Below are 26,490 nucleotides of genomic sequence, written 5' to 3'. Positions count from 1 at the left end.
AAGGCCCGTTAAAGCCACTTTGCAGGACGGCCTTGCAGAGCATTCAACAGGCGGGAGCTTTGCAGGCGGAGCAGCCCAAAGGCAAGCCTACGGAGAACTTGGCCAAGCCGTTTGAGCAGACAAGCCAGGGACCCATTCAGTTAAAGGGACTTCAAACAGATGGGTTTTTGTGCCTTCAGAGATGCCTGTACCTGTGGAGGCACAGGCTCATCGTTAGGGTGTTCCCCAGTGTTGGGGCTGCCTCAGCGGGAGCCCTGGAGCTGTGGCAAAGAAGTACAGGGTACGGGTAGATGCATCTGTTTGCGAGCAGTCCTTCAGGTCACCTGGACCCAAAACATTTAGTTTTAAAAGTGAAGGCCAGCACTTTGAATTGGGATCAAGGCTTCCTAGCCACCCATGAAGTCAGTGCAAAGTTGGAGCAAATTTCTGACCACCTGGCCTCTGCCATCATCTAGTCAGTTAGCGGTTGTACATACTGGGTCTTTTGGATTATCATTGGAGGCTTCCCCGTGTAAAAACCATTGTATAATCTAGAAGTGACCGTTGCGCAGGTAGCTGGGACCATGGCTGCCCATTCCCTCCAGTTGGCCCATGTCAGAGTTTGTAAAAACGGTGGCTGGCCACAGCTGCTGCTCACCTGGCAGTGACAGGACCACGAGAACCTCTGAACTGAGCACCTGGTCTTCTCAGGGGAGTGGAGTTCCACTGAGGATGGTTTTCACGCCACTGTCCAGGTCAGGACAGTATAAAAATACTAACATCAGAGTAAATAAAATCTGCCAACTTCACAGCCCTTTTCTGAATGAGTTTTTAGCTTGCTTTTCTTCATCTGCCCCAGTTTTGTGTCCCAAGCAAGTCTTTCAGCCCCTCCTCTGAACTCTTGGGTAGAGAAGAGGGCAGAGACGTGAAGGATGCATGCTAAGACAGTGCTGCCCTTTGGAGTAGCGCAGGAGCCTTGAACCGGAGATTGCGCTTGAGAGGAGTAACCCAAGAGCTGAGCTAGAGAGCCAGAAGAGAGCAGAAACTGGCTCTTCAGAACTGCCAGCCTGGGCCAGGCCGGCGCAGTTGTCCCCTTGAAATGCTGTGAGCGTTTATAGGTGTCTCCAAAAAAGGATGCACCAGGAGGATGTATACTCTCTTACCTTTTCTCCCCAGTGTTTTTGTATTGGTTTTTTAAAAATTATTTATTTAGGCAGGCAAGCAGCTGTTTGTTCTGAGTGACGCAGGTAAGGTTTTGCTCTCCAGGGGTAATCCTACCACTTGCTGTTTTGCTCAGGGATTCTGAGGTGGGCTCCCCACCGGAAGAGGTAAAACACTAGCCACAGTGATCAGCCATTAAAAAACTGGGGCACAGCTTCCTGCCTAAATTCAGGTCTGCAATGGCTGTGAGCAGCCACATAGGAGGTGGGTGTATCTAGGCTACTGTATGCCATTCTTGTACCTTCTTTGGTCTGATCGTGGCACGGTGCATCATGGAGTTTGTAGGTCTGTCCCTAGTCCCTAGTTTTTGCAGGCCCGCTCTTGGGATGGAGCAGCTTAGGTCCATTGGGGAGGCCCAAGGTCAGAACCCCGGCTGGCTCACGTCTCCCCTCTTGCTTCAGGTGGCCAATGAGACCCACGGGCACGTTGGGGCTGACTTGGCTGCCCTGTGCTCAGAGGCAGCCCTGCAGGCTATCCGGAAGAAGATGGATCTCATTGACTTGGAGGACGAGACCATTGATGCTGAAGTGATGAACTCCCTCGCGGTGACCATGGATGACTTCAGGGTAAGTGGGGCATGTTTAGGTCTTTGCCGCCTGGGTGGGGAAGGCCCTGCTGACCGAAGGGGCAAACTCCAGCTAACGGCCTCTCTCTTTCCCCATGCCAGTGGGCCCTGAGCCAGAGCAACCCCTCAGCCCTGCGTGAGACAGTGGTGGAAGTGCCACAGGTGACCTGGCAGGACATTGGTGGCTTGGAAGATGTCAAGCGAGAACTCCAGGAGCTTGTACAGGTGAACGGCTGCTTGACACCCAGCTTCCCACTCACGGAGGCAAAGGCTGGATGCTTGCCATTCCTAAAACTTTAGGAGCCTTTGTGGGCGGCCTCCCTAGCCCAGCTGCCCCCTCGTGTCCACCCATTAGGCCATCGCCTTTCTGACAGTTTCAAGTCACAAAATGTACAAGGAGCAGCAGGAGTGAATTCAGATCACAGTGTTCCAGCAAGCCTCCTGTTTCATTAGTCCACTGCTGTGCGTGTAAAGTGACTGACGGCGGTGGTAGGCGATCTGGGGGAAAGCCAGAGAAGCAAATGTTCTTTGAACTCTTGAGTGCTTCTCGGTGACGGGCATTCTGTAGGGATGGTGCGTAGGTTGCCTTGGCGGGAGTTTTAAGGACAGCACACAGACCTAGAATGTCCCTCCAGTTAATGATCAGGAAGACTCACACGGTGCAGGAGCCACACGGTTCCCCTTGTTGCGAAGTGGCTCTTGCTTTCACTTGTCTTCCTTTTAATAGCTGCTTTGTATTTTCAAAGCCAAGATGCCTGCAATGTGACCTGTGGAGTTTGTTGAGACATTTGCCAAGAAGTGTCAGCTGCATTTCTGAAAGTATCTACTGTCCCTGTGTTATTTTTTAAGATCCTGGGAACAAGGCTCCGATGTCCTGTTTCAGAACAGCAGACGTGAATTTATTGCTTATTACTTTAGCCATGGGCTTAGTTTAATGTACAGGGACGTGGTGGCGCTGTGGGCTAAACCGCAGAAGCCTGTGCTGCAGGGTCAGAAGACCAAGCAGTCGTAAGATCGAATCCACGCGACGGAGTGAGCACCCGTTGCTTGTCCCAGCTCCCGCCAACCTAGCGGTTCGAAAGCATGCAAATGCGAGTAGATAAATAGGTACCATCTCGGTGGGAAGGTAAACAGCGTTCCGTGTCTAAATCACACTGGCCATGTGACCATGGAAAGATTGTCTTCGGACAAACGCTGGCTCTATGGCTTGAAGAGCGGGATGAGCGCCACCCCCTAGAGTCGGACACGACTGGACAAAAATTGTCAAGGGGAACCTTTACCCTTTACCTTTACCTTAGTTTAATGTATGTATTGACTAGCACAATATGCTGCTGTTGCTTAATCCTTAACCTGCTTGTGGTGAAACGGTGGTTTTGCAGGAGAGCTACCCAGCTTCAAGCTGGTGTTTGTGCTGCGGCTTGTGCCTCATACGGCCAGCCTGGTTTCTCTCATTGTGCCTAAGGAGCCGCCGGGTGCTTCTGGCAGAGTCCTGCTCAGCGACTCCATAGCCATGAGTCAGGGCGGGGCACTTTTGAATGTGGGATGGTTCTGCTCCCACCCCCTGTTAACCCCTTGATGCTGACAAGGGGATTCTTTTTTTCCTCAGTACCCAGTAGAGCATCCAGACAAATTCCTTAAATTTGGCATGACCCCTTCAAAAGGAGTGCTGTTCTATGGGCCACCTGGCTGTGGGAAAACTCTGCTGGCCAAAGCCATTGCCAATGAATGCCAGGCCAACTTCATCTCCATCAAGGGGCCAGAGCTGCTCACCATGTGGTTTGGAGAGTCAGAGGCCAATGTGCGCGAGATCTTTGACAAGGTAAGGCTCTCTTGCTTTCTCGGGGTGGTTGTCATTGAGTTTTCCAAACGAGTCCCTCTTTCACAAAATATTTCTTTGCATTCGACTGGTGGCCAGTCTGTGACCTGAATATGCTCCTGGACCCAGGTTTCTCCATGGAGAACCACATCTTGGCTGTGTCCAGGTTTGGCTTTTTCTATTTTAGGCCGATTGCTCAGTTGTGGCTCTACCAGAACAGGAAATCCCTAACTATGTTGGTCCATGCGTTGGTAGTCTCTAGGATTGACTACTGCAAAGGTCAGCAGGTGCGAAATGCAGTGGCCAGGTTTATATTGGGAGTTCAAAGATATGATCGCATCTCCCTGATCCTGGCACATCTGCATTGACCGCCTGTATGATTCCTTACCAAATTTAAAGTGCTGGTATTAACATGTAAAGCACCTAATGGTTTGGGACTTTGTTACCTGCCGGAGCATCACTGCCCTAAGATTGTCCACTCAGGCCAGCCAGGTGTTGCAACTTCTGGTGGCCATCCCTAGACAGACCTGGAAAACTACTACCACGAACCGGACCTTCTCAGTGGTGGCCACAGTGCTATGGAATGCATTACCCGCAGATACGCACCAGGCTCTCTCCTTGGCCTTCAGGAAATGGGTAAAAACCATAACTGTTTGAAGTGGCCTTTAGAAATATCTTGCCCCTTTAACACCCGAGTGGGACCTGTGAATTGATTATTGATTTTGATTTGCTGTCCAGGTTTCTTTCTTTTTAAATACAGTGGTGCCTCACATAACGATGTTAATTGGTTCCAAACAAAACATCGTTATGTGAAAACATCGTTATGTGAAGCACCATTTCCCATAGGAATGCATTGGAAACCGGTTAATCCGTTCCAATAGGAATGGATTATCCGTTTTTTTCCCTCCCCCCGTGGCTTGGATCTGACCCACGGCGGCTAACTCAGCCATGGCTTGACTCCCTAGAGTCCGGCCATGGCTGGGGTAGCCGCCGTGGCTCGGATCCAAGCCGCGGGGGGAGGGTGGTGGGATTGGAATGCCTTTCAGGCATCCCGGGCTTGGATCCCACCCGCCGCCGGTTAGGGTAACCGGCGGCGGGTGGGATCCAAACCCGGGATGCCTGAAAGGCATCCCAATCCCACCACCCTCTCAGCCTGCCCCCACAGCTTGGATCCAAGCCGTGGGGGGTCGCTGGGAGCGGACACCCCCCCCACCCTGCAGCCGCCGCTTGAAGCCTCCCCGCGCTGCTTTCCCCAGCCATTCTCGGACGTCCAGGCGTCCGAGAACAGCTCGGGTAGGCAGCCTGGGCAGGCTTCAAGCGGCGGCTGCAGGGTGGGGGGGTGTCCGGAAGGTTTCCAGGCTTTCACCTGGAAACCTTCCGGATACCCCCCCCCCTGTCCCCGCTGCTGGTAGCCTGCCCGGGCCGCCTACCCCAGCCGTTCTCGGACGTCCAGGCGTCCGAGAACAGCTCGGGTAGGCAGCCTGGGCAGGCTTCAAGCGGCGGCTGCAAGGTGGGGGGGTGTCCGGAAGGTTTCCAGGCTTTCACCTGGAAACCTTCCGGATACCCCCCCCCTCTGTCCCCGCTGCTGGTAGCCTGCCCGGGCCGCCTACCCCAGCCGTTCTCGGACGTCCAGGCGTCCGAGAACAGCTCGGGTAGGCAGCCTGGGCAGGCTTCAAGCGGCGGCTGCAGGGTGGGGGGGTGTCCGGAAGGTTTCCAGGCTTTCACCTGGAAACCTTCCGGATACCCCCCCCTCTGTCCCCGCTGCTGGTAGCCTGCCCGGGCCGCCTACCCCAGCCGTTCTCAGACGTCCAGGCGTCCGAGAACAGCTCGGGTAGGCAGCCTGGGCAGGCTTCAAGCGGCGGCTGCAGGGTGGGGGGGTGTCCGGAAGGTTTCCAGGCTTTCACCTGGAAACCTTCCGGATACCCCCCCCTCTGTCCCCGCTGCTGGTAGCCTGCCCGGGCCGCCTACCCCAGCCGTTCTCGGACGTCCAGGCGTCCGAGAACGGCTCGGGTAGGCAGCCTGGGCAGGCTTCAAGCGGCGGCTGCAGGGTGGGGGGGTGTCCGGAAGGTTTCCAGGCTTTCACCTGGAAACCTTCCGGATACCCCCCCCCCCTCTGCCCCCGCTGCTGGTAGCCTGCCCGGGCCGCCTACCCCAGCCGTTCTCGGACGTCCAGGCGTCCGAGAACAGCTCGAGTAGGCAGCCTGGGCAGGCTTCAAGCGGCGGCTGCAGGGTGGGGGGGTGTCCGGAAGGTTTCCAGGCTTTCACCTGGAAACCTTCCGGATACCCCCCCCCCTCTGTCCCCGCTGCTGGTAGCCTGCCCGGGCCGCCTACCCCAGCCGTTCTCGGACGTCCAGGCGTCCGAGAACGGCTCGGGTAGGCGGCCCGGGCAGGCTACCAGCTGGGGCTGGCTGACGCTTCGGAGGAGCCGCGGGGAGAGGCCTCCCCGCGGCCCCTCCGAAGCGCCGGCCAGCCGGCCGGCATTATCGGGGCAAGCGCTTCGGAGCAGCCGCGGGAGAGGTCTCCCCGCGGCCGCTCCAAAGCGCCCGCCCGGAGAATGCCTGCAGGCTGGCCGGCGATTCAGAGCGGCTGCGGGGAGACCTCTCCCGCGGCTGCTACGAAGCGCCGGCCAGCCGGCCGGCATTCTCAGGGCAGGCGCTTCGGAGCAGCCACGGGAGAGGTCTCCCCGCGGCCGCTCCAAAGCGCCCGCCCGGAGAATGCCTGCAGGCTGGCCGGCGATTCAGAGCGGCTGCGGGGAGACCTCTCCCGCGGCTGCTACGAAGTGCCGGCCAGCCGGCCGGCATTCTCAGGGCAGGCGCTTCGGAGCAGCCGCGGGAGAGGTCTCCCCGCGGCCGCTCCAAAGCGCCCGCCCGGAGAATGCCTGCAGGCTGGCCGGCGATTCAGAGCGGCTGCGGGGAGACCTCTCCCGCGGCTGCTACGAAGCGCCGGCCAGCCGGCCGGCATTCTCAGGGCAGGCGCTTCGGAGCAGCCGCGGGAGAGGTCTCCCCGCGGCCGCTCCAAAGCGCCCGCCCGGAGAATGCCTGCAGGCTGGCCGGCGATTCAGAGCGGCTGCGGGGAGACCTCTCCCGCGGCTGCTACGAAGCGCCGGCCAGCCCGCCGGCATTCTCAGGGCAGGCGCTTCGGAGCAGCCGCGGGAGAGGTCTCCCCGCGGCCGCTCCGAAGCGCCCGCCGGGGGCCTATGGGGGAAACATCGCTATGCGAGTTTCCTCCATAGACTGCCTCGCTATACGAGGCAGTAGTTTCCCCCAGAAACCCCCTCGCTATGCGAATTCATCGTTAAACGAAGCATTCGCTAAGCGAGGCACCACTGTATTCTGGATTATTAATGTTTTCTGGTTTTCTTCATGCCTTTGTGGGCTGAGATGGGTAGTTGTGTTTTTAACTACTGTTAGCCACCCAGAGTAGTGCTTAGGTACTAGGAAGGTTGGGGTATAAAGGTAGCAAGTAAATAAATTAAATCAATGAATAAAAAGCACACTTGGATTTAAAGCTTCTTCATCAGTTCCTCTTGGATCTCATTTTTTTTAATCTTTGCAACTTACGCCACACATCTCAAACCTTAAGCCTCACATGGGCTTATGTTATTATGTGAACCTACATTCCTGAGGCCAAAAAATATCAACTTGCTTTTTCCCAAGCCATCTATAATTTTGCAAACAGATGTCATGTACTACCAGTAGTTTTTATATTTTGTGATAAAAGTTGTGCTTCTTTTTGCCTTCAGAGATCCTTGATCCTTTTCCTGACTGTCATACTTTTGTTTCTTCCTGTAACTTTGCCAGCTCTGCCCAGGATGGCAGTGTCCGCCTCTTCTCCCCCACCCCCACCCCGCTCCCTTCCACTTTTCAGTCCATCTCCTGGAAGATCCAACAATATTCTACCCACCCTTCCTCCCTTTCCATGGACAGAGCACTCAGGAGACCGTGGTTTTGGTCAGTTTTCTATGTTGATCACGATTCCCAACCCAGTGATGGCGAACCTTTCTTCTGGCACGCAACAAATTTTTGAAGTGGCTGCAGCTTGGATTCCCCCTTTGTCTTCCTCTTCTGGGTCCTTTAACTTCCTGTCCGTCCCCATGATTCCCCCTTTAACTTCCTATCCGTCTCCATGATTCCCCCTTTAACTTCCTGTCCGTCCCCATGATTCCTTCTTTAATTTCCTGTCCATCCCCATGATTCCCCCTGAAACTGCCACTTCCTGTTGCAGTTCTGGTCTTCTGGGCGGTACGGCAGCCACTGGTTTCTTCCCCACCCCCTCATTTTGGGCACTTGAGCTGAAAAAGGTTTGCCTCCACTGCCCTAGCCCATCCTTATGCAAGAAGGAGGTATCCCTCAGTATAAGTCACGTTAGGTTTCCCAATGAGCTTTACTTTGCAGTCAGGGATGCCATCCTATCTCTCAAAGAAGTAGTCATGTTAGTCTTTATGAGCTGGTTGGCAGAATAAAAGAGGAAAGAACTAGAAAAAAAAGAGAGAGAAAGAGAAGTATGGCACTTCAGAGACTAACAGATTCATTTCATATGAACCTGAAGAAGGGGAATCGTGATCCAAGAAAGCTCACACCGAAATAACTCTGTCTCCTGCTTTGTTGAAAATGCTGGGGGCTGTTCAGTGTTTTTTGCCCTGTAGAAGTGTAGGGCTTGCCTGCTTGTGTCGAGTCAGGGCCTTGAGTCCTAGAAGGATAGAGCTGGAAGGGGCCCTTCAGAGGGTCATCCTGGAAGAGCCAGCCTAGCCTGTGTGGCCTTTGGCACAAACTGTGCGGCCCCAGGATCCCAGCAGAAGCAAAGAGTGTGGTGAACGGCTTCTGTGTACGCTCTGCTTCCAAAACCATGAAAAGGGTCACCATGGGTCAGAACTGACTTGAAGGCAGCACAGTGTTATTATTCCAAAATATTCAATAATACCAGACACTGTTGTTGTTGTTATTTATTCCGATTACCCATTTCCACCCCTCAGCAAGTTTCCATGGCCAAATGGGGGTCCATCACCCTGTCCACTCCAGCCCACTGGGTCCCTCTGTTTGATCGCCATCTTCACATATTTGAAGGGTTGTCGTGTTGCCTCTTTGTGTTCTTCTCTTCTCCAGGCTGAACTTTCCACCACCATTCCTTGTAGGATTTGGTTTCCAGACCTTTTTCTGCCATGGTCTGGAAGGCTTGAATGAGCTGTTTTGAGCTATTTTCTCTCAAATAGTTGAAGTCAAGTCTGGCATTACTTTTGATCCATTGGTGGAGAAGCAGTCATAACTCTTTACACACCAAGAGAGACTCGCCACCACTCTTACAGTCTTGTTGAACGACTTATCTTTGGTAATAGGCATGGAGAATGGTCTGTTTTGGAGGCTTCGCCTCCTCCTTCCATGTGGCATGACTCTTCCATGACATCTTCCCAGGGGAAATCTTCCCAGAGGAAATCTTCCCAGGGCACGACAGCAAAAAGGGCACAATTCTGTGACCATTTGGGACTCTCTTATTTCCCTCTCTAGCCATCAGAAGAGATCTGCTGTAAAGTTTTTGTTGCTCTAAACGCTTAATTCTGTAGTATATCTGTGAAGATTCTCAGTCATCCAGGTGAGGTTATCCGGAAGTTGAGTCATGGCAACTGGACGTCTTTCTTATCTGGTTGAAGCGTTTCGCTACTCATCCAAGTAGCTTTTTTAGTCTGAGGAGAGTTGGCAGGAGACCCCTGATAGATCCTCCACAGTTGGTTTCACTTCCTCCCTGCTCTGAATAGGCAGTTGTATAGAAAATCACTCACTCAGCAGGGGTGGAGGCCTTAGACACAATCTGTCTCCTATTTATTATGCTGCCTTTTTATCCATCCCCAGAAAAATCAGACAGAAATCACACAGCAGAAAGACCACTGTTAACCCCATGACAATGGGTGGAGGACTGCAGAGGTGGGATTATCCCTCACCCCCGGTCCTTTGTCCTACTAACAAGCCTATTCAGACCAGGGGGAAGTAAAACCAGCCTGGAGGATCTATCAGGGATCTCCTACCAACTCTCCTCAGACTGAAGAAGCTACTTGGATAAATAGTGGAACTTTTCAACCTAATAAGGAAGTCCAATTCCCATGACTCAACTTCCAGTTAACTCTGCCGTGGCTTCCCATGCTGCTGGTTCAGCACCGTAAACGAAGGCAAGGCACTCGCGCATGCACCCACATACTGTACATTGCTGTGGTGAATATAAATACGTAGTTAGGCTTTTTTTTACATACTGAAGCTGCCCACACACAGCCTGGATCTCCCATCTGCACGCACAGAAATCCCCAGGATGAGCTCAATGGTTGAATGCATGGTGAAGTGAGGCAGGGACCTACCTCTCCAGAAAAGCTCATCCAGGGGAACAATTAAAGCTTGTAGCATCCAAAAATAATAGCGTGGTGTTGGCTTTCATGGGCCAGTGTCCATTCCATCAACAGGTCCATGTGAGCAGGAATGCCACCTGCCTTATAGCACTCCACCTTGAATCCAGCTGAGGTGGGTTAATTGTCTTCTCTCTCCCGCCCCCTCCCCTGGGCAGGCCCGCCAAGCAGCTCCTTGTGTCTTGTTCTTCGACGAACTTGACTCCATTGCAAAGGCCCGTGGTGGGAACATTGGAGATGGTGGTGGTGCTGCAGACAGAGTTATTAATCAGATCCTCACGGAGATGGATGGCATGTCGACCAAAAAGAACGTCTTCATCATTGGTGCCACCAACCGGCCAGACATCATCGATCCAGCTATCCTGCGCCCGGGACGTCTGGACCAGCTGATCTACATCCCGCTGCCTGACGAGAAATCTCGGGTGGCCATCCTCAAGGCCAACCTGCGGAAGTCCCCTGTGGCCAAGGTGAGTTTCTGCTGGCACGGGTGCTGTGGGATCTGAGTGTTTGTCCCTGGGTAGGCGTCAGAATACACGTTTAGACATCTGTGTGGAAAGATGGTGGTTGTCAGTTTTTCGGGCTGTCTGACCGTGTTCTTGAACAACCATCGGATCCTGGCCATGAAAACCTTCGAGAATACCTTGTGTAGAAAGAGTTGGTGTGTTTGAGGTGCCCCTCTTGAGACCACCTTGGACCAAGACACACTTTTGAAACCATCCCCACCCCACCAGCATCCAGTTTGTTTTTAACCAAGGTGTGGTCAGCTGTTTGCCTGCTGTTTTCTCTTCTGGCTTTTGGTTTCATCTGCAGGGTCTTGGCTCTGCCCGCATGGTGTGATTTGTGTACCTGTGAATCCTTTACTGCTTTGCTGATGAGCCTGATTGTGCTAGAGGGACTCGAAGGATGCAGCAGAATATGTTTTGGGCCCCCACACCAGGAGAGCAACTTAGTCCTCTTACCCCAGACCAAAGGCGGTCGCTCATTGCTGCTCTGGTGCCCCTGCCCTGATGCCCGGTGTAGAATCATGGAGAAAAATGAACTTCAGGTAGAGCCACTGGAGGCTGTCATACTCTGAAGCATGGAAAGCCTCTCCTTGTGAGAAGGCAGTATTCATTCCTTCTGTTAAGGAGTCAAGCAGAAAGAGCCGCAGTGCTGGCGGTGCCGTGCAAGTTTGGAATCAGACACCCTGGGCAAAGAGGGTAGAAGAAAGCCGGCCAAGAGGTTTTTCCGTGCCTGTGTGTGTTTCCACGCAAGCCCAGGCTTGCACCTTCCTTCTTTCCCAAATGTTCGTTCAGACATCAGCAAGGACCAGGCCAGGTTCCTGCAAGAAACATCTGGGGCTCCTCTTGCTCATAGCTCTGGATGAGAGTTTGCTTAAAAGAAGCTGGCTGCCCTAAGGATGACAGATAGAGCTGACAGGGAGTGCACCAGAGGTGACAGGAAAAGGGCTCTGTGTGTGTGTGTGTGTGTGTGTGTGCGTGCGTGCGTGCGTGCGTGCGTGCGTTTGCTTGCTTGCTTGCTTGCTTGCTTGCTTGCTTGCTTGCTTGCTTGCTTGCTTGGTTTTGTGTCTTTGTTTTGTTCATTGCGCTTCCCGTAGGCCAGGAAGGGGGATATGTGTGATGTGTAGAACCTCCCTTCTTCCCCTAGGATGTGGACTTGGAGTTCCTGGCAAAAATGACCAACGGCTTTTCTGGGGCTGACCTGACAGAGATTTGCCAGCGGGCCTGCAAACTGGCCATCCGCGAGTCCATTGAAAGCGAGATCAGGCGGGAGCGAGAAAGGCAGACCAACCCTTCTGCGATGGTGAGTGGGTGTCCAAGGAAGGCCTGTGGGGTTTTGGTTGGGTGGCTCCTGGTCGCTCAAGCCTGGTGCTGAGAGCTGTGGCTTCACTGTGTTCAGGAGGTGGAAGAAGAAGACCCGGTCCCTGAGATCCGCCGTGACCACTTCGAAGAGGCCATGCGCTTTGCCCGCCGCTCGGTCAGCGACAACGACATCCGCAAGTACGAGATGTTTGCGCAAACCCTACAGCAGAGCCGAGGCTTCGGCAGCTTCAGGTAAGTCCAGGGCGGTGCAGCAGGCTCCCCTTGGGCATTGCTCTCGTTTCTATCTTGGGGGGGTAGTTTGGAGAAGGAGCACAAGGGCAGCCGTTGCCAGGATCTTCCTGGTATTCTTTCTCGAAGATCCTGCTTTTTTTGCTTAGACAACCCAACCTGTGAGAATCCTGACTCACAAATGGTGTCCTCAGACTGGGTGGCTGTTTGTGCCCACAGGCGTTTTCTTGGTGTGCAGAATTTGCGGGGAGTGAGTCTCTGTTCTCCTTCCTGGGTCTCCTTGAGTTTAGGTCCCCTTCTGCCAGTGCCCATCACGGCTACAGTGTCCCCCGCCTTTCCTGATTCCACCTCTAATCTAGCCTCATCTCACCCTGCGACACTACGAATGCAGAGTTGGGGAATAGGTTGTCCTCTCGGATCAGAACTCGCACAATCCTTTGCCCCTGGTGACCCTGGCTAGGGCTGCAGACGGAAATTGCACCGCACTTCCACTTAGGGAGCCCCTGCACTCCTCCCTCCCTGTGTCCCCTTGCTGCCCCCGTAAGCACACCAATACCTTGGCCTCTTCTTCTGCCAAGCCCACTGCCTTTGACGAAGGTCTGAAATGCCGTAAGAAATGCAGGCGGGGTGGATCTCCATGTTGTTCAGCATCTCCACCGGTTGTCTGTCTGATGGGTGTGGAGCCCTGAGACTTAAGTTCAGTGTGGGCCACAGTCATGTGTTTCTCCACCCTGTGTCTGCAGCAGGAGTGGGGGTATCCTTGGCCCTTCTAGGTGTTACTGAACTCCCACTCCCATGAGCCCCGGCCAGGAATGATGGAGGTTGTAGTCCACCTCTAAAGGGCTGGCCCCCCGGTTCCTTCCCCAGTGTAACTTTCTTTATGCTGGGTGATGGGTGTTTGCTTACCCCTCTTCTCTCTGGGCACTTTTTCCAGATTCCCATCCGGTAACCAAGGTGGTGCTGGACCAAGCCAGGGCGCAGGAGGAAGCGGTGGAGGAAATGTTTACAGCGAAGACAACGATGATGATCTCTATGGTTAAAGTGCTGTCAGAGTGGACCAAACTCCAGAACAGGCCACGTTGTACAGGGCAATTCCAGTGGTCAGTGGACTCCTGGCATCTTCATTCCTTGGTCAGATCCTTGTAGCTGCGTGTCAGGCTCTGTGTCAGCTGGAGTCTGCTGTAAATGCAAGGCAGCTGGTTGGCTGGTCTGTTTGGGAGGCAGGCAGGCAGGCAGGCAATTAATGAGAAGGGGAACTGGCTACACTTCTGGGAAATTTCTGTTCTAGTTTTATGGCAGAATCAGCAGCTTTAGCAACGGGTACAACCATAGCCTGTAAAAACAAAACAAAACAAAAATTTAAAAACCCACAAAAATAAAAAAAAATAAAAAAATCCCATAACTTCATTCAAGTTGGCCTCCATTTGCCTTTTTCCTGAACTTCCTCCTCCGTTTTGTCTTCTTGTTTATCAGGGGCATGTCTGCCCTGCATGTTCCATGGAAGCAGACCTTCCTGGCTTTTCAGTGGAGCTGCCGTGGGGTTTCAAATGACTCCTCCCCCCACGCAGATACAAAGTTTTGGGAGATAAATCCTCGGGCTGCCTTAAAACATCCACCCCTTATAATACAAGCAGTGTCAGGGCTTGAGGGAGCCGCTCCCAAAGAAGGGGATCTTCCTGCTGTGGAAATTGGGGGCAAACACCTCTCAGGATGTCAACTGGGCCGTGTTGGGCTGCAACCGATGCCCTCTTCATGAGTTAATTTTTCTTTTGTTTTTTTGTTCTGGGTTAATCGTGCTTTGCATTTCTCCAGCGCTTTAAAATAGGCAGAGCATTTCGCGTTTTTTAATTCCTTCCTTCCTTGGAGCACAGCATTGTAAGTCAGATTGAGAGTTGGGAGTGCTGCGGTTGAGTGAGTGAGACAGGTCTTGCCGAAGGCTGATGAGCAAGCTCATCCTGGCAGGTTTAGGAAGTACAAGGCAAGGTCTTCTGAAGGTTGAAACCTTGAGCTGGCACATGGCGCGAGTTCTTCGTTCACCCAGGGGGCTGCAGCTTGGCTTTTGAAGCATCTAACTGCTGGGTCTTAATTGGGGTTGAGCGTGCGCTCCAGTTTTTGTGCAGCCCTTTTTCTCATTAAAAAACAAAAAACCACCACCACCACAGGTTTTATTTATCAGCTAACTTACTTGAGGCATGATTCATTGAGACCTCCTGCATAGAAATTTATTTTGTTCCAGGAGAACTTGAATAGGTGACACTCTCAGTAGGATTTAGAACCACAAAACAAAAGTGCAGGGTGCCCCATCTCTTAACAATCCATGCACAAAGTCCCTTTTAATGCTGGAGTACTTAGAAAAGGAGTTAACTTCCCAGAATACCATTCTTGAGCCAAAGCAGCTTACAATTAAGCTTATACGGCCCATGCCCCTATTATCTTGTTTACATCCCCTTCCTGTGTTCCCTCTTTTTGTCATCCAATGGCTAGATTCCACCCCCAAGTCAATTATTATAATTTCAGTAACTGTTTGCTGGAATCTCCCAGGAATATGGGCTTTGTATTTACAGTTATTTCTCTGAAAGCAGCCCAAACTCTTAAATTTTCCACATCACTGTTATGGCAGAGACATGTGCACATTCCTGGTGAATGTTGCTTTCTCAGAAATACGCATCAGGAGGGTACATGGGCGTTAACAGGAAGGAGCCAGCAGGAGAAGACCTGGGCAAGATAGATGTTCATGCTTCTTCTCAGTGGCTGAAACCTAGGAAGTTCTGAGGCAGTTCTAGCTCAGTGTATTCGCGAAGGCTTTCACGGCCGGGATCTAATGGGTTTTTTTTTTTTCTCTTTGGCCATGTTCTGAAGGGTGTTCTTCCTAACGTTTCGCCAGTCTCTGTGGCCGGCATCTTCAGAGGACAGAGAGTGCTGTCCTCTGAAGATGCCCATGGCCACAGAGACTGGCAAAACGTTAGGAAGAACAACCTTCAGAACACGGCCAAACAGCCCAAAAAACCCACAACAACCAGTTCTAGCTCAGCTGGAGTATAAGGCTGCAGTTTTGGGTCTGGTTCATGTTGTACTAATTTGACATCAAGTCACTTTTGACATGGTGACTACGAATTAGGTAAAGGTTCCCCTTGACGTTTAGTCCAGTAGTGTCTGACTCTAGAGGGCGGTGCTCATCCATGTTTCCAAGCCATAGAGCCAGCGTTTCTCCGAAGACCATTTCCGTGGTCATGTGGCCAGCGTGACTAGACATGGAATGCCGTGACCTTCTCACTGAGGTGGTACCTATTCATCTACTTGCATTTGAATGCTTTCAAACTGCTAGGTTGGCAGGAGCTGGGACAAGCGGCGGGAGCTCCCTCCGTCACATGGATTCGAGCTTATGACTGCTGGTCTTCTGACCTTGCAGCACAAGGACTTCTGAGGTTTAACCTGCAGCGCCACCACGTCCCTCTGTGGGGGACTATGAATTAATGACCTCCAAAGGTCTGTAGATCTCTCCTCTGACACCACATTTTGAAGCCAGTTTTCTTTTTGCTGGCTTTCTTCACTGTTGAGTTTTTACATCCTTCCACAGTAACAGGAGATTCCATAATAGGGATAATCTTGGTCTTTAGTAACACATTCTTATATTTAAGAATCTTTTTTAGTTCTCTTTGTATCTGCCTTTTTAAGTGTCCAGCTTCTTTTGCTTTCTTGTTTGTAGTCTTCACTCACATGGATTGATGATGGCACTGAGGAATAGAAAACCTTAGGAAAAAGACTCTCCTTATTCATTGTCAGCATTAAAGTTATGTAATTCTTCTATAATCATCCCTCTCTCTTTGTTATAAGATTCAAATGTACTTCTTTTGCTTTTCCATCTTTAACTTTACTCAATAGTCATTTCAGGTCATTACTGGGTTTTGACAGAATTATGATGTCATCTGTGAATCTTAAATAGATCTTTCATCAGTTCTCACTCCTTTTTCTTCAGAATGTAATTCCTCTTTTCACACGGTATGTTCATATAGGTTGAACAGATGGCAGATAAAATGCTCCTGACTGATACGTTTGCCAGTGGGAACTTGTTTCTTCCCATTCTTGTCCACTGAGTAGGTTATACGGTTGATTCATAGCTTTTGACGGTGTGTGTAGTCAGAGGCTTTAATCTATAGTGCACAGCCTGGTTTTCTTCTTGGTACCCACCTGAAGCCAGCATATATTTGTAATATGTTATCTAGTCCCTTTTCCTTTTCTGAATCCAACTTGTACCTGTGACGTTTGTGTCTCCCTATATATACAGTAGGTAACCAAAGTTTTTGTTGTGAAACATTTAGCATACTTTGCTTGCCTGAGAAATGAGTCTGAGAGTCCTGTGGGCAGCTGCAGTTTGGTGTCTTCTTTCTTGGGGACTGGAACGTGTGTTGGATGTTTCCAGTCTGTGAGTAATTGTTTGTTGGTTTGTTTCCCACTTTGGTTGACATCCTCTTGCCAATTTCTCAATATATTTAGTATCTCTGGCTTGAAGGAGTTTTGCTGGGTGCCTCACACTTAACTCACGGCCATGTACCTTGTCCAGTGGCTTTGGGAGCAGGCTGTCTCTTCCGTTTCTAACATTTCGGGGTCTTCGTCATAAGATTCTTCTTTGAAGCAATCTGTCCTCTTTCCCGTCTCTTCCATATTGGCTTGTTATATGCCATGAAGTCATTTCCTTGATTAAACGTTCCCCTGTTGCTCTTTCAGCATCTTTGATCTTTGTTCACATTTGCCTTTCATGTCTTGGCTTTTACGGAAGAGATGCTTTGGGGAGGGGTTGTAGCTGCGGTCTTCTTATTTGCCTTTGCCAAGAAGACCTTATTAGAGAAAACTTATTATAGTTCCTATCTTTATTTGCCAGTCACATTTGGAATTCTGACTTTGTTTCCATATGCTTCTACTTTTGCTTCTTATCTGCTTTTAATAACTTTAAGCCTTTCTTCAGTTATCTATCATGACTTTTCTTTTGTAGCCTTTCTTCCTAAAAATATTCCTGGTTTCTGTCCACAGTTCTTTTGGTTCATGATTAGTTTAGTCATGTAAATCTGTTCTTTACGTGGTCTTTAAATTTTACACAACTGTTGCTTTAAGTGTATTTTGCCACTATCATTTTTTCAGTGTTCTTCAGTTTTACTCTGATTTTTAGTATTAACAGCCCACAGTTTACTTTTCTTTCTTTCTTTTACTTTTACTTTTCTTTCTTTCTTTTTTAAAGAGACAATAGAGGGTGGTTTTTATTTTTTACTTCCAGATACTTATACTCTATTTCTACATTAGTTGTCCGGTGATTTCCTTGTGTACAATTGTCTGTTAGCTTGTCTGAAGCCTGTATTTGCAATAAATAGATTGCTGGCTTCACAGAATTTCTCATTCCTGGATCTAATTCTTGAACAAAAGTTGGTTCTCTCCCCCCCCCCCCCCCAATTTTTCCATTCCCGACAGCCTTGATTACTAGCACATCTTGTCCTTGGGTGTGATGAATTTCCTCTTTTACATGTGTATAAAAACTGTTGGTTTATTCTTCCGCCTTTGCAGTTGGAGCAAAGACCTGAATGATGATTAAGTTGATAGGCTTTTCATGAAATCTGACTCCTATTGTGCATATTAGATGTTTTATTATAGCCCCTAACTGCTTGTGCTACATATTGACTCATGGTTAGAACGATGCTGCCGCTGAGTTTGTCATGTTCACAGTAGAACATTTTGTAGTTGTCTAACTGAAAATGTCCTGTTACAGTCTGCTTTCGTTCACTCATACCAAGTATTGCAATATTTATTCCATGTTCTTGTGTCTTATTTTGTAGTTTCAGTGTTACCTCTGTTCATACTTCTGACGTTTCATACTTCAGTCATATGTGCCATGCAGCACCAACTTTCCTTTCGCTTCTCTACACTTTAGGCAGCCTTCAGTTTTAACCCACCGCCTTTTGTCAGTGAGAGCACCATCAGTCTGTGGCCTTCGCTGCTCCCCAGGAAAGCACATGTCTTTTCCAACATAGGAGTCTCATCTTCCAGTACTATCTGTTTCAGATTGTCTCACCGTAGAGATACCAAGGTATAAAATTTTCAGAAGTGGTTTGTCGTTGCTGCCTTCTGCGCATGACTAACAAGAAACGGGCTTAAGTGTCGTAGCTGTTTTGCCCGTGAAAGACCCTCTGCCAGGGCCACCTTCCACTGCTGCTCCTCCTGACCGGTAGCTGCCCTTCAGGATTTGGATCTGGTTCACACATTTCTTTAGCTGTTACACAACGGCAAATACACATCCCTGTCGACCACTTAAGGGGACCATGAAATGTTACAGCCAGAGACTGATATTCAGAATGTAGGGGTGGGGGAAACGTGCCCAGCTTTAGAGGGGCTCATTTTTGATAGTGGGAGCACGGAAGGCTCGTAGAGTGCTGTTTACCTTCTATTTAGTCCTTCTGCCTGGTGGGCCCAAGAAGCTCAGTTTTGTGGTCAGTTGTTGGGGAAAACACAAAACAAACTATTTGGTCTTTTTGTTGAGGAAATAGTGAGAGTCTGTCAAAGTCTGAATTGTTGGAAAGAGAAGACAGAACCCTTCTTTTGTTGTACAGCTAGAAGAGGAGTGAGCAGTCTGTATTCCTCACTCCTGGTCTGCTGGACTAGTATGTGGATCTTGAGACTTTATGTACAGTATTATTTTATTTTGTTTACATTATTTAATGACGCCTTTCTCCTAACGATCCAAGGCAGCCTAGAGGATTAAAAGAAAAAAAAATAAAAGCTTAATAGTAATTTATTACAATATTTTAAAAGCATTAAACAACATATTAAAACTCATAAAAACACAAGTAAAATGACAGAATAAAATAATCCCTTTAAAAAAATCAACCAGTCATTTAGAGGAAAGCCTGCCTGAAGAGAAAGGTCTTCACGTGCTTGTAGAAGGACAGCACAGATGGGGCCACCTTGGCTTCCTGCGGGAGGGAGTTGCAGAGTCTGCTTAGCAGCCACAGAGAAGCCCCTCTCCCATGGCCCCAAACAGACACCCCTGGGAAGGTGGCAGGACCAAGAGGAAAGCCTCCCCTGATGGCCTTAACACACCCGGAGCAGACTCTTAAAGGGGGAGGCCGTCTTTTTTGCTGTCCAGACCTTCCAGAGAGCACCAGCCCCTGTAGTTGCAAATAAGTTTAGGAGGGACAGAAAAAAGCCCTGCACACAATGCACTGCAGGACTTGCATTTGGCTGTCTAGACTCTAAAGCCTTCCTCGCTCCTGGGGTAGAACATTTGTTACCCAAGAGCGGTCCATCGGAAGAGCTCCCTGCACCTCCTGTGGAACACCTCATAATACCCACCAAAAGAGGTTCGTAGGGAGACGATGTGGTCTCTCTCCCTCATGGTTAAGCTGTGAGGAGGCCACTTTCTCCCCATATCCTGGAAACCCCCCACAGAAGTCCCCCTTTTGAGCTTTGCTACTGTTAGTTCTTTCTGGATTCTGTTTGTTGTCTGAAGCCAGTTTGTGACCAGCTAAGAGGAGCAGTAACATGACTGATAGGGCTGTACGCAAAGTGTGTGTGTGTGAATCCCTGTAGACTCTGTTTTGTTTGGCCACACTTTGGCAGCCGTGCGCATGGACAGCCATAAGGGAATCCTTTTGGACAGAATTCCATGATGTGCATCGGCACAATGTGAATCCCTTCTGAAAGGAAGAAGCCTGTCACTTTTCAGAAAAATCACTGGAAATGCTTCTTGCCAAGAGCCTCTACATTCTGTAAGGCTCTTTTATAAATGGGTGCCCTGTCTGCTTTCTGGTTTTGTGTGGCATTAGCATGAATATCAGATAGAGTGCCCTTTCCGGAAGATCAAGTTCAAGGGATTCACCAGGCAAATCAGTGCCAAGTCAGCAGTGAAACAGCCGCTGTTTGTGTTAAACTTCCAACACAAAAGCACTGTAGCTGGAGACCCCTGGCCAAAGTCACCCAACCCTGATGGGAACTCTCAGTCACAAAAGGGCATGTCTCTTCTCTGCCTGCCATTTTCCTTAGTTTTAGTGTTTTGCTATCATAGGCATAATTTTGCTTCTGTCGTCGGATGCGGCTCTAGAACTTCAGGAACAAGTGCAGCTCTTTGCTTTGGGAAAACCTCAGGGGGGAAAACTGCTTTGCTTTGGGAGCTGCTGGGACACTCTGAAGCAGGTGGTTTTGGTTTGGTGTTCTGGAATCTTCCAAAACGAGTGCATTCTGCCAGAACATCATTGCTTGGCTTTGCCATTGACTGTAATAAACAGACACATACCTGACTATGATCTGTGTCAGTACTGTCTGCATTGTGTGTTCCATGAACGCCTTGCAGTATGCTCCTAACCTTAGGACTGGAAACCTTCTCCAGTCTCCCCTCCTGCTAACCAGCTGGATTCTCCTACATTGCGGCACAACTGCAGTACTGCAGTCAAAACTGCTCAGACCTGAGTTTGATCCCAGTAGGTTCAGGCAGCTGGCTCAAGGTCAACTCAGCCTCCCATCTTTCCAAAGCATATAAATTGCATACCCAGCTTGGGGAGTGGGGGCACGTGTAGCCTGCACCATTAATTTGCAAACCACCCAGAGAGGGCTATCTGCGCCATGGGGCAGTGTATAAGCAGCACACTTTGCTTTGGCCTGCCCTACCCTGCTATGAATCCACGGGAGAGCTAGCAGCTTTCAGAGAGAAGGCTTTTCCTTCCATCCCAATTTGGCCTTCTGGCACTTGGGGCTGGGATGCTCTTGACAATCTTCATGGCAGTGTTTAACTAGCACACATTAGCTTTTGGGAGGGTGTTAGGGAGTTGTGGGGGGGACTTTACTGTGTTTAGTTGCTCCTAAAGCAGCAGGGCAGCATCTGCCACGTTTATTCCTCATAGGCAACAAGCCAAGCTTTTTTCCCTTCCTTTTTCTCATACAAAGCTAAAGCCCTGGATGTTACCCTGGCTTCTAACAACACTGCGTTGGTTTTGTCCTCCCACCACCAAAGTTCACAAGGCATGAGAAAAAGATGTTAAACTGAGAATTAAAAAATCCAGCATCTTTTAATGAACACAAGTCAAAAACACTGCATGCATAATACGTTGAGACTTCTTTCCAAGGAAGTTCCCAACTACTCACCCTCCGGCCTCTGTGGATGCTGATCTAGTTGTTTAAGAGGAGCAAGTGTTATGTGCTAATGCAAGGTGTGTCTCCCCCCCACACAGGCACCCATTGGGTATAAGGCATTCTTGGCTGGCCTTTTGGTCCAGCCCGTTTCAGAGGTGGTGCCATCCAAGACCTGCTCAGGTAGACCTTCCTCAGGAAACATGCAATTTCAGTCTGATCTTGCTCACCTCAGTGCCACTGTGCATTTTTGCTGGATTATGGTGTTGAGTATGGAAGGTTGATGGGGTCGGGGCTGTGCATTTGTGATGCTGAACTATGTGCATGGGTGCAGCTGAATCAAAGGCTGGGGAGGGATAAAGTTCAATGTGTGTTTCATTGGGTGTGAAAGCCCCCTTCCAAGTCTGACATTCAACAGAATTTTCCTTTTTGTAGCTAAAGTTCCCAACTAAAGACACCATTAACTTAGACTGACCACAGCTGAGTAGAACCCGCCCCCCCCCCCCGGCCAGGAGCCAGTAAAGCTGAGCCCCATTCCAGGGAGTGACTTAGTGGCTCTCGCCACCACCCCTCAGACCGTGGCTGCCCTTGTGCTACAGCCAGTATTGTTTGCTGCCGATAGGGGGCAGCTGATGGTGGAGCGGAGCTGCTGTCTGGTAGCTGGGGTCATAGTAGTCCCACTCCAGTCGTCCCGACCGCTGGCGATGCAACAGGGGGGTTTGGGGGCTTTCCTCGCTGTCGGAGGACAAGATTCTCACCGAGACACCTGCAAGACATTGGAGGCCATGCCGTTAACAGCCGCAAAGGCCCCTAGTCCTAGCAGTGATGGATCCTCCTGCAGATTTAATGCATTCTGAAGAGGTACAACAGATACTTTAAAGTTGGGGGACGGAAGGGAACCCCGGGAGAACTGAGCATGTTTGCTGGGCATCGGCTGCTGATCAGCTGTTGAAGATGGGTGGAGGGAGAAGGGACATAAAAAGGGCACAGCGGCCTGCCATCTGGAACAGCTGGCAGCACTCTGCCCATCCACATTGGTTTTTGGCAGATCCCTCTCTCCTCCTCCTCTAGGAAATCCTGGTGTCTGTGTCCTAGCCTTTTGCTGGGAGCAAAAGAAAACCATGCCCAAATAAGAAGGGGGGGGGGTTCTGACAAATCTGGGGAACTTTCTCGGGGTACAAGGAAATAGAAGGTTGGCACTTGAAGGGGGGAAGAGAGGTGATTGTGGGAGCTTCCAGAATTCTCTCAAGGTTGGAGCCCAGAGGCAAACGCCTGGAGTATTCTGAAGGGGTGGGGATGGGGGCTGCTGTTCCCGGGGGGGGGGGGACTCACGTGCAGCTGCTAGACAGATGCCAATTTTCAGCAGGCCCTCGGGTCCCCCCCCCAGGAAATGGGCCATGAAGGCTAAGCAGAAGGCTAAAAAGGGCCAAAGCAGGAGGCTCCATAGCCAATGCCATGGCAGAATTGGTCTTCTAGCGGGGCTGGGTGGGTGTTCTCCCTTGAGCAGAGATGGGGGGGGACGACCCCTGCAGCATAGAAGAAGGTTCGGCTGCACCACCTCCTCTTCCCTCGCTCACAGCTACGTTGGCTGCAGCTGGCGGACGCTGCAGTCAGGCATCTGGACATTCAGGTTCTCTCCAAGGGGTGGGCAGCATGTAGCCCTCCAGATGCTGAGCTGCAGTTCCCAGTGTTCCAGGCCTTCAGTCACGATGGCAAGATTTCCCTGGGACTCCTTTAGAACTTTGCAGCAACCTCCTGTAAGAAGCTGAGGCAGCTGGAGCAGAACCCAGCAAGGAGGTCTAGCCTACAACCAGTTGCCTTTTGTGAAAAACAACGCGCACGCGCACACACGCACGCACACACACACACACACACACACACACACACACATCTCCACTGGCAGACCTTCTGGCACCCTCTACTCACCGGCGCTAGCTCCAAAGTCTGTGTCCAGACCTGGCCCTTGGGAGGCAGTGAAGTTGGCAGAGTTGAGCTTGACCCTGCTTTCTGCCCGCCGGATGCTGCTGCCGTACTCGAAGGGCACTGAGTGGGCATGGACAGCAGGTGTTGATCTGCCACCGCTCCGGATCTTGTCCTGGGTGCTGGTGAGGTAGCCAGGGAAGCCTCCACCCGGGGCGCCCTGCAGGACCAGAGGGTTGATCCAAATTAGCCCTCTTGGGCAGAGGAGGCCCCCTCCAGAGAGCCGCTTTTCCTCCCAGCCTCTCTTTGGGCGCTCAGAGGGTCCCAGGTGATACGGGGGGGGGCAAAGGGGGGGAGAACAGAGGGCTCCTCTGATCTAGAAAGGGGAGAATACAGGTCCCTGATGTTCTAAAAACCTAGTTTTAATGCATGTTAATCATAACTTTCCACTAAGAGGCAGTGAGCAACCCTCAAAACAAACTGAACTATTAAAGCCAGTAAACCTCAAAAGAGCCAGTTTGGAGAGCTGAGTCTTCGGGTCCTTCTAAAAGCAATCTAAGTAAGAACTCAACGGGGACGCTGAAGGAAGGGCCTTCCACTTCTTCCACAGGCCCATCTAGCCCCCTCCCTCCCAAGGCAGCCTCTGCCCAAGACGTGAACATCTGAACCGGGTTGTCCTGAGGCCAGGCGTCCCTCAGCGAGGAGTCAGGGCCCAAGCTGGGGAGGGATGTCCCTTTGGCCTTGACCTTCCTTCTGGCGCCCCCCCCCCCGGGCTCTGGCCTTTCCAGAACAGCCTCCCTTCTCTCAAGGAGATGCTGGTCCTACCCTGGGGTGGGGGTGGGGGGGGTCCTCACCGGGCCCTTTAAATGGCACAGAGGCAGCAAGGCCCGTTTCCATTTCAGGAGCCGGAAGGTAAGGCCTCTGCCCCGAATCGGTCCCAGCTTTGCCCCGGGAGATCTCCTTCCCAGCTCCGGGTGTCAGTCCGCTTGCTTGGGGGTGGAGGGGCAGCCGGTTTGCCATTCTCGGCAACTTGTGCCGAAGTTAAACTCCTCCTGTTCTCGTCCCTGGTTCGTTTGGCTTTTAATGCATTCAAATGATTCCATTTTAAACACACACGTTGCCAAAGAGCCTAATGAATGATGCCTTTGAAGGAAAGCAATACGTTCCCGCGTGGGAGGGAGGTAAGCTAACAATTCAACACCCCCCCAGCCACGCTCTGGGAGAAATCGTCGGCGCTCTGGTTTACGCGGGCCAATGACACCAGGAGCCGGATAAAGCCCAGCCGCAGAACGGGTGGAGGGGTGGGCGGGTGGCCTCCCTTTCAAGACCCTCTGGGTTCCCGTGGCAGCTGTCAGAGCCGTGGGCTTCGGCGGCTTCTGGCTGAAAGGGAAACACACACACACACCCCCCGTGCGACAACCCAGAAGGGGAAAACGCCTCCTCTTCACAAATAAAAAAATAAAACCCAGCACCAGAAGAACAAGAGCAGCGAGCTTCCCCAGAGGCTCCGTGCACGCCCTTTTGAGACCCCCCCCCCGAGGCTTCGCTTTCCCAGACTAAGGGGTCTCCTCGCCAGGTGCGAGGGAAGGAGCGGAGGCAGGCAGGGCTACCTCTGCACCGCCGCGCCCTGGGGCAAGACCCCCCCCTCTTCTCACTGAAGCCCTGAGGGAGAGAGGTGGGGAGCATCCCTCGTGGGGTGGGTGGGGGGCTCGGACCTTGCACCAGGAAGGACAGGAGAAAGGACGCCCTCCCCCAGACCGAGGCGGCTGGCCGGCCTTCCACCAATGTGTGTGCCGCCTTGTGCCAGCTCGGCCCCTGCCAGCCAGCCTGCCAGCCAGCCCGCCCGCCGAACCAAGTCCCTCAGGGAGGGGGCGCAGCCTTTGCAGGAGGGAGGGAGGGAGGGAAGGGTCCCCGAGCAAAGGGTCTTCCAGGCCCGCACCCTGGCCGCTTACTTACACCAGTCCCCGAGGAGGAGGTGGCGGGAGAGTTTGGGGGCGCCCAGCCCCGCTCCTGTTTCTCCAGCTCACTGGAGGGGGTGGTGGAGGCGGTGGCGGTGGCGGCGGCGGGGGTTTCCTGGCGGGCTCCCTGTCGGGGCTGACCGCTGGCTGAAGCCGGGCTGCAGAAGCCCAGCTTGGGCCGGGGCGGGTGACGGCGGGAGCCCCACCCGGGCATCGCCCTCCCGCCGCCGCCGCCGCCGCCGCCGCCGGAGGAGGAGGAGGAGGGATGCGGGCGGCCGGAAAGCCCCGTCCGGGCCGGGCCGGGCGGCTGGAGCGGCTTCGCGAGGGCCCTGCGGCCGGCGCCGCCCGGGACCCCCTGGAGGAGCTGCGGGGAGGCCGAGGGGGCCCAGCCGAGCCCCCTGGCCGCCGGGACCCTCCCTCGGGCGGGCCGCCAGCGGAGCAGGACGAGGCAGCTCAGGAGGCAGAGGAGGACGAGGGCGGGCAGGAGGAGGCCGGCCAGCAGGTGGAGGTGGCGCTGCAGGTCCTCCACCTGGCGCGCCACGCCCTGCGGGGCCTCCATCCTGCTCCTGCTGCTGCTCCTGCTGCTGCTGCCGCCGGCCTCGCCCCCGGGACAGGTGAGCAGCCTCCGGGGAGGGAAGGAGGGAGGGAGGGAGGCCGCCCGTCCGCCCGTCCGCCAGGAGCTTAAGCGCCTGCAGCTGGGGAGAAGCGCCCCTTCCCGGCCCGACCCGAGGGCAGTCAGGGTCTGGAGCGGCTGGGGCAAGGCGGCCTCTCTCCGGCCAGAAACGGGGCCGTCGGGACCCGGGGGCGCTGGGGGACCCCTCTGAGTCACCGCACCCCCGAAAGTCAAATCCTCGGGCACGCAAAGAGGCCTCACTCCGAGCGCAGCTGGTCAGCCAGGTTCCAGCAGTTACGGTTCCGGGAGGCAGACACTGTGTGTTTGTGTGTGTGTGTGGGTGGGGGAAACACGACATGCAGACTGCACCTCCCATCATCCTCCCCCTTTCAGCTTTGCTGGCTAAAGCGGAGGAGAAGGGCTGCTCGACCACATGGGCCAAGAGAGCCCCCACCCCCCTGCCCCTCTCTCAGCTGGATCCAGGAAGTCGGAGCACTGCAAGAGCCTTGAGACCCAAAGGCTCAGCGGCGTCCCCCCCCCCTCCCACTGGGCACAGAGTCAGGCCAGAACTCCCTAGAGCCGCCCCCCGCGCTTCCTTCGCGGGAGTAGGTCCCTTTGGGCCCCGAAGGAGGGGGCCCCTCCCAGCACGGGGGGGGCCTGCGGGCGGCCTCACCTGTTGCGAGACTTCTACTCCCCTTGACCCCAGGCAGCCAGGCTCCTAGAGAAGGAACATGGGAGTTGTGATCCAACCTCTGGTGGGCCATGATTCCTCTCTTTTCTCGCTTGTTTGCATAAAAGTCAGAGGCTCTTCTGTTCCTCCAGGGGATCATCTCTGGAGAGCTGTTCCATGACCTCCCTCCACATTGTTTCTGGACTG

The 26,490-nt window shown here is 52.4% G+C and overlaps 2 protein-coding genes across 3 annotated transcripts in view; one reads left to right on the top strand and one right to left on the bottom strand.

Moving 5' to 3' along the window:
- Positions 1–13,429, top strand: part of VCP (valosin containing protein) — a 36,337-nt gene extending 22,908 nt beyond the window's left edge. Inside the window, exons 11-17 of the mRNA XM_072993057.2 lie at positions 1,602–1,766; positions 1,868–1,990; positions 3,372–3,584; positions 10,125–10,433; positions 11,614–11,769; positions 11,866–12,020; positions 12,952–13,429. Of these exons, the coding sequence (XP_072849158.1) occupies positions 1,602–1,766; positions 1,868–1,990; positions 3,372–3,584; positions 10,125–10,433; positions 11,614–11,769; positions 11,866–12,020; positions 12,952–13,057 (1,227 nt within the window). The 3' untranslated portion in view covers positions 13,058–13,429. The remainder of the gene's footprint in view (positions 1–1,601; positions 1,767–1,867; positions 1,991–3,371; positions 3,585–10,124; positions 10,434–11,613; positions 11,770–11,865; positions 12,021–12,951) is intronic.
- Positions 13,099–25,638, bottom strand: LOC110082816 (uncharacterized). Of its 2 annotated transcripts, none has more exons than XM_072993056.2 (3): positions 24,999–25,638; positions 23,049–23,262; positions 13,099–18,750 (listed from the first exon to the last, which is right to left on the bottom strand). In XM_072993056.2, exons 1-3 carry the CDS (start codon positions 25,557–25,559, stop codon positions 18,716–18,718), a joined length of 810 nt encoding a protein of 269 aa, XP_072849157.2. In that variant the 5' UTR covers positions 25,560–25,638; the 3' UTR covers positions 13,099–18,715. The 2 variants fall into 2 exon arrangements, with proteins under 2 accessions (XP_072849157.2, XP_072849155.2); XM_072993054.2 differs by having other exon boundaries at positions 13,099–21,888; positions 24,999–25,626.
- Between the last annotated feature and the right edge of the window lie 852 nt (positions 25,639–26,490).

Source organism: Pogona vitticeps, chromosome 2 (genome assembly GCF_051106095.1).
Source record: "Pogona vitticeps strain Pit_001003342236 chromosome 2, PviZW2.1, whole genome shotgun sequence".
NCBI classification, from domain to species: Eukaryota; Metazoa; Chordata; class Lepidosauria; order Squamata; family Agamidae; genus Pogona; species Pogona vitticeps.
The sequence above is the reverse complement of the archived record's forward strand: the minus strand, read 5'-3'. Positions and strand labels throughout refer to the sequence as shown.

Bases quoted from the DNA above. Each gene is read 5' to 3' on its own strand.
- LOC110082816 (XM_072993054.2), bottom strand. From the start codon at position 25,559: ATGGAGGCCCCGCAGGGCGTGGCGCGCCAGGTGGAGGACCTGCAGCGC. The intron at 23,263-24,998 runs GTAAGTAAGCGG...CTGGTCCTGCAG, and splicing joins CCTCCTCCTCGGGGACTGGT to GGCGCCCCGGGTGGAGGCTT. The intron at 21,889-23,048 runs GTGAGTAGAGGG...AATGTCTTGCAG, and splicing joins AGACTTTGGAGCTAGCGCCG to GTGTCTCGGTGAGAATCTTG.